A 6,000-nucleotide genomic window follows, 5' to 3' on the forward strand; every position below is an offset into this window, starting at 1 on the left:
ATGGCTAATGCTCATACCTAAAATTATAGGTGTGTATTTGACCTGTTACGCTAAAAAAATACTCTGCCTGGACCTTGCCTTTCTGGACTCTGCCTGAACCTAGATGTCTGTGCCTTTTTTACGTGGTACATCTTCCAGGATCTGTTTTACTAGGACTCCACTAGCAAAGAGGATCTCCAAACAGGTACTTCAACATTTAACTTGTTACCAGACCTCAAGCTCTTTTCCATACCCCAGAACAGGACATGTTGGTTATGAGGAGCTAATAAGCTAGACGCCATATGAAGCCTTAAGATCCATTGCAACATATAAATAGGAAAAAAGAAACAGCGGCAAGCTGTACTTTGGTATCTCAACTGGCCAAAATAGATCAAACTCTACTGGAGATCCAAGATGATGGTCACATCCATATGAACACCAGTCTATCAAAGTTCCCTGCAATATGGTTAAAAGTCAAGGGTTTACCCATCAGAACCTCAACAAGCTTCTTCAATAGATCGTATGGATATCTATCTTCAATGACTATGAGCCAGAATGCCACAAACAGGGTGCCTCTGGCTGTCTCAACTCTGGAGTTAGGGGGTTTGGGATCTCTACTCAGACTTAACTCCTTAACTGTAAATTCCTCTTCCACAGCCATCAATATTTACACCGCAAGACTTTGTGGCCTCAACATGACAGGAGGTGTTGCTGCCAGAGATTTCCCAATGTGAGGGTTCTGGTGTAAGAGAGATTTTAGCACTACCTCTGGAACATCGTCATGGTGTTGCTATACTTGAGGGAGTAGGAGCCCAGAGGGAAGGAGCTCCAAAGCCAACTGCTGCAGGAAAGCGGGTTGGAGAAGGTTTGTCTTTCCCTTCTTTACGCGTTGTTGAATTCTCTTCACCACAATGTAATGTTATTTTCTGGGAAGCTATATGGAAAGCCATTCTGAATTTGGGCAAAGCTGTAATTTCCCAAGTGACTAATTTGATCACTGCAGTCCAGGTTAATTCAATTAAAATTCTTAAAATGAACAAAAGATTTGTAAGTTAAATCTGTTAGCGGTCCTTTTACTAAGCTCATGCTTACCGCAACCTAAAAGGGATTACCTTAGAACACACTCAGGCTTCCTGCAGTAAGGGGGGCTTTTAATAAGCGGAGGTAAGCCCAATGCGGCTTACCATTCGCTAAACCAGAAATACAGCCGGGTTACTGCAGCAGCCCTGCGGTAGTTCCCATCCCCAGCATGCACCATTTCCTGTGCTACAAAAAAATTTTGATTTTTGAAATGCTGGTGTTTACCCAGCGGTAATCGGGCAGTTCTGCGTGCTGCCCGGTAACTGTCAGTTAGCGTGGGAGCCCTTACCGCCACCTCAGTGGGTGGTGGTAAGTACTCCACCCCAAAATGGCTGTCTGGCAAGTGCTTCACTTGCCGCATGGCCATTTCTTTAAAAAAATATATTCTTTTTTCCACTGCAGTAAAAGGGGGCCTCAGCACACATCAAAACACAGCCCCTCTTTTGTTGGAGCTTAGTAAAAGAATCCCTAGGTTCCTAATCTGTGTGCACATACTATACGCTAAAAAGATTTTTTATTTTTCAATGGAGGAGGTAGGCCTTGGTGCAGAGAATAGGCATTTCTGCGCTAATCAATTAGCACAGCTATATTACCAAACACTAACTGATGTGAAGCCCTTACCGCTCATGTGCTAATTTTTTAATGGCCGTGTGCTAAGGTCATGAGCATCACTGTTCCCTCTAAGATGAGTGGGAGACCTCCAAATGCATTGTAGCGAGTGATTCTTCAATATTGTATTTTCAATTAGTAGGGACAGGCAGGTTCCTGGGATCCTGCAGAGCTTACCTATCTCTCACTATTGAAAATGTGAAAGTGAAACAGCACCTCTCAACTTAGAAGGAACAGTGATGGCCATTAATAGGGAAAATGGAAAATCGGCCATTTCCAAGCTCCAGTAAAAATGGCTTTAGCACACGTGAAAAACCAACATAAGTGCATGCTAAGGTCACTTTCTACCCCTTAATGAAGGAACATGAGATGGCATTTCAGAGTATCCAGGTTTTGAATGCAACACTTATTAAAGATAAATTGTTTTTACAGAGTAAATTAGGGAATCTAGAAAATATTATTAAACATTCAAGTCTTCATATAATTAGCTTACTCAAGGTATTTATGGTTCCTCCAAAAGATTTAAGAGGTATATATGCTGAAAATATTGAAAATTCCAGAGATATCACCGCCTCCTAAATCTAAGGATTATTATTTGCCTATAGCTAAGAAAAAAATCTAAGTAATTAGCCAGAACTATATCAGAATAGGAATATTCTGGATGTATCCTCATTGTTGGAAACTCTATTACTCTAGTTTTCCATCTAGTTACAGATCTATGTGGCCCGTGATCCTGAAGCAGAAGCTGAGATTCCAAATGCTGACCATCATTGATCACAGTCGAGATCCAGAGCAACACAGAGACCGACTAAGTTCTTATTATTTAGAACTGTGCATTAAGTCACGAGTCAATATATCATACTGCTATATCACGGAGGTTTTTGGCGATGATGAAGAAGTCCAGCTCCTTTTAGACTACTGTAAAAATCTAGGAACTTCTTGAGGCTTTTCCTCCTTTAAACACAAGTGTGTTGATAATAGTGAATACCCTTGATATTGAATGAGAAACTCTATTACTCAACCAGTTACAACTGTTTCACTTAGTGCTGACCAGGATTAGCTTTTGCGTATTTTTTTTTAATATGTGCCTTTGTTAGTTCTATACTTGGAATATTTCCTGATGTAATTAAGGATGCACAAAAGAAAGAGAGGGTGATCCGGGGCACAGTCTGCAAATATTCAGCAGTTAACTGCAAGGAACCATATTGGACTACATAAAACACAGTCCTGTCTTTATCTGGTGTTGCTTAGGCAGTTAAGGGCTGAATATTGCACAACCGCATAAGAGATAACCAGCCACATATACCCAGATATTCAATACCGGTGCCCGGATATAGCCTGGCATTGAATATCCAGGAATAACACCACAGCCAGCTAAAAAAAAGTAACGCTCACTGCTGCTGGCTGAATATCTACTCCTATATATACAAGCATATTTTCTTATTTAAACCAGCTTCAAAAATAAATGCTAGCAGCCAAAATTGGTAAATTAAACTAGGAACAAGCTTAACATTTACAGAGCCATCAATGATGGACCTTACCAAAGAGTGAGATTGAAGGCCAAAGTGTCCCAGTGCTAAATCTGGAAATACATGCATATTTTATTGCTTTGAAAATGAGAGGAACATTGTTTACACTTCAATTCTTTAATCCCTGCTTAAAGCATACTAGTTATTATATTTACCCAAATCAGATTAACTGCAGGAAGTGAACCTTCCCCACCCACCCCACAAAAGAAAATCTGTAATTATGTTCTTTAAGCAATTTGTATTCATCCCCATTTGATACTTTCTGACAGGCGCCTCATGCATTCCTCCCAAAGACAGCAAAGGAGGACAGTTCTTTAATATGTATCATCAATTGCCGGCCATTTGGATACCACAACTACAACTTGACAAGAAACCAAGACTTTCATTTGTTAAGATTAAAAGAGGCCTAAAAGAAATTAATCAATTATATAAGTTTTGAGTACAGCGTGGCTCTGTTGCTCTGCATGGATAAAAATCTCTTCTGGGGTTCCACTTTGTCAGTCATATTATCTGCATGGTACCTGTTTGCAAGTTCATTTCTTATCTGGATGTTAATTATCAGTTGTATATACAATTCTATATTTTAATAGATTTGTCTACCTTATCAACTATTGGATGTCTGCTAATCATTCTTGTCTAAATATGGCCAAAAAACTCTAGATTATCTATATTGGTGAGCAGAGCAAGATGGATGACTGACAGGACACACAAGAGTTAGCTCTGTTCTTATCTTGTTTCCTGCTAAGGCATTATGCCATCTAATTGTAAGGGGAAGATGAAAATCTTTCCTCCTAAGGCCACCCCAACCCCTGTTGTTCAGCAGAAGGTTGACACTTTTGTGCTTCCTAAGCAGGATGTCATGGAGGGAGGAATCCCAGCTCAGTGTGGGACACAGGGAGAGTCTCCACTCTTTGGAGAGTTATCGTTATCTCTCTCCAACCAGATTCCCCACTGCTCCAGCAGATGCAGATGCAGATTTCAGCGTTGGCTGTGGAGAGGCAAAAAAAGAAGGAAACACCTCTGACCGCCATTATGGGGGACACTGGAGGATTTGTTGCACCCCATGATTCTTCCCATAGGGATGTCTTTTAACTGCCTCACACTGCCGCATATAAGCTAAGTTGATTTTTGTATTATTGTCACATTTTGAAAAAATCCTTGCACACATGAAAATAAATTGTTGGGGGGTTTTACGACCTATGATTGAAGCCAGCACTGTGATCGAGATGCTGTAACTGAACACAACAGCGCAGGAAGTGTCACCGGCATCTGAGGTCTTTTCCTCCAACTTTTTAATATAGTACATCAAAAAGTGGTAGTTACAGAGGACCTTCTCTCACTTGATCTTTTGATGTTTAATTTCTTTTATTGGTGTTCAGTTGGATTGTATCCATAAGGATTTCACATTTCAATATGCTTCCTGTAGAATATTTATTCTATTTGACTCATTACCTTCTTTAACATACGCTGCCACCCTTCCTCCACAATTTGATGTACCCTATCATTGCAGTATAATTTGTTCCCTGGTATCACATGTGCTATTAATTATTCTCTTTCCATCTTTGAGATGTTTATTATATCAACCTCTTCATTTACTGCTATGTACTTTAACTCTCCCATCTTATTTTTTTAAAGCTTCAAGCATTTTTTTTGGTTTGCAAATATCTTTACTGAGGTCAGAGAGAAGGCACATTACACAATGTCAGAAACCGCATCAACCAAACAATAAATGCAAAGAAAATGAACAGCCATAACCATGTTGCTGGCAAATTACATGCAGCCTGAACAAAACAATGCTAACCTCGCTCCAAACATTTTAGTGAAAACCCCCTTCCGAACCCCCAGTACTGTGCACTCTCAAGGTGTGCTGTGCTGTCCAGTACCCGCCATTGTGTGATCCTCATGGTATCTTTGCCAAACAGCACAATACAAATACTTCAACTTTTTTTTTGTTTCTATATACAATCTACTTAGCCGTTTACCAGGATAATTTGCTATCTTTAATATCTGTCAGTTCTTCCCTTAAAGGCACCTGGCTTACTTTTTGCCTTTATTACAACCTCTGTATCAGGATACCCTAACTTCTCTGTTTTGATAGCAACTTACTCTGAACCATGCACTTTGGAAAACTGTTGGACTTCCCCCCAAGTTCTATTTTAAAAGATTCTATATCTGCTTATTAAATGTCAGCACCAGCAGCCAGGTTCTACCCTGGTTAAGGTGAAGCCTATTTCTTTTTCTTTTTCAGACTAGGCTCCCCTTTCCTCAGAATGCTGCTTAATTCCTAACAAATCTAAATCTTTCATGAACTGAGACTCTAGAATTGGTTCTTGCATGTAGAATTGGGAGCGTTTCTGAGAATGCTATCCTTGGAGGTTCTGATTTTCAACATTCTACCTAAGAGCCTAAATTTAGCGAAAACAGGAAGTTGCATCAGAAGGCGCGATCCATCAGAGAGAAAGCCCCAGAATTGGCCTGTGGAGATGCTGTTGACTCAGCTCACTGCTGCATAAGAGAGCTACCATGGTGGGAAAGGGAAGGAAGACAAAAGTGTTGGACCCACAGGGGAGGGGGAGCACTGGAAGTGTGGGAGGGGAACTTCTGGACCCACAGAAAGAGAGTGAGCACTGGAAATGTGGGAGGGAGCTGCTGGACCGACAGAGAGGGAGGGGACTGCTGGACCCATGAAGAGAGAGAGGGGGTCTGCTAGATCCAAAGGGGGGCTGTAGAGAAGGGAGGAAGGTGTTGGACCATTGGGGAGAGGAAATGTGGCTGGAGGGAAGAGAGAGAGAGGTGCTGAACC

The 6,000-nt window shown here is 41.0% G+C and overlaps 1 protein-coding gene across 1 annotated transcript in view; it reads right to left on the reverse strand.

Annotated features, from left to right (window-relative positions):
• The window catches only part of LOC115464806 (collagen alpha-1(IX) chain-like), a 97,033-nt gene extending 96,393 nt beyond the window's left edge, over positions 1-640 (reverse strand). Inside the window, exon 1 of the mRNA XM_030195166.1 lies at positions 466-640. Coding sequence (XP_030051026.1) covers positions 466-640 — 175 coding nt within the window. The remainder of the gene's footprint in view (positions 1-465) is intronic.
• Positions 641-6,000: the final 5,360 nt, after the last annotated feature.

This window comes from Microcaecilia unicolor, chromosome 3, assembly GCF_901765095.1.
Source record: "Microcaecilia unicolor chromosome 3, aMicUni1.1, whole genome shotgun sequence".
Classification (NCBI taxonomy): Eukaryota; Metazoa; Chordata; class Amphibia; order Gymnophiona; family Siphonopidae; genus Microcaecilia; species Microcaecilia unicolor.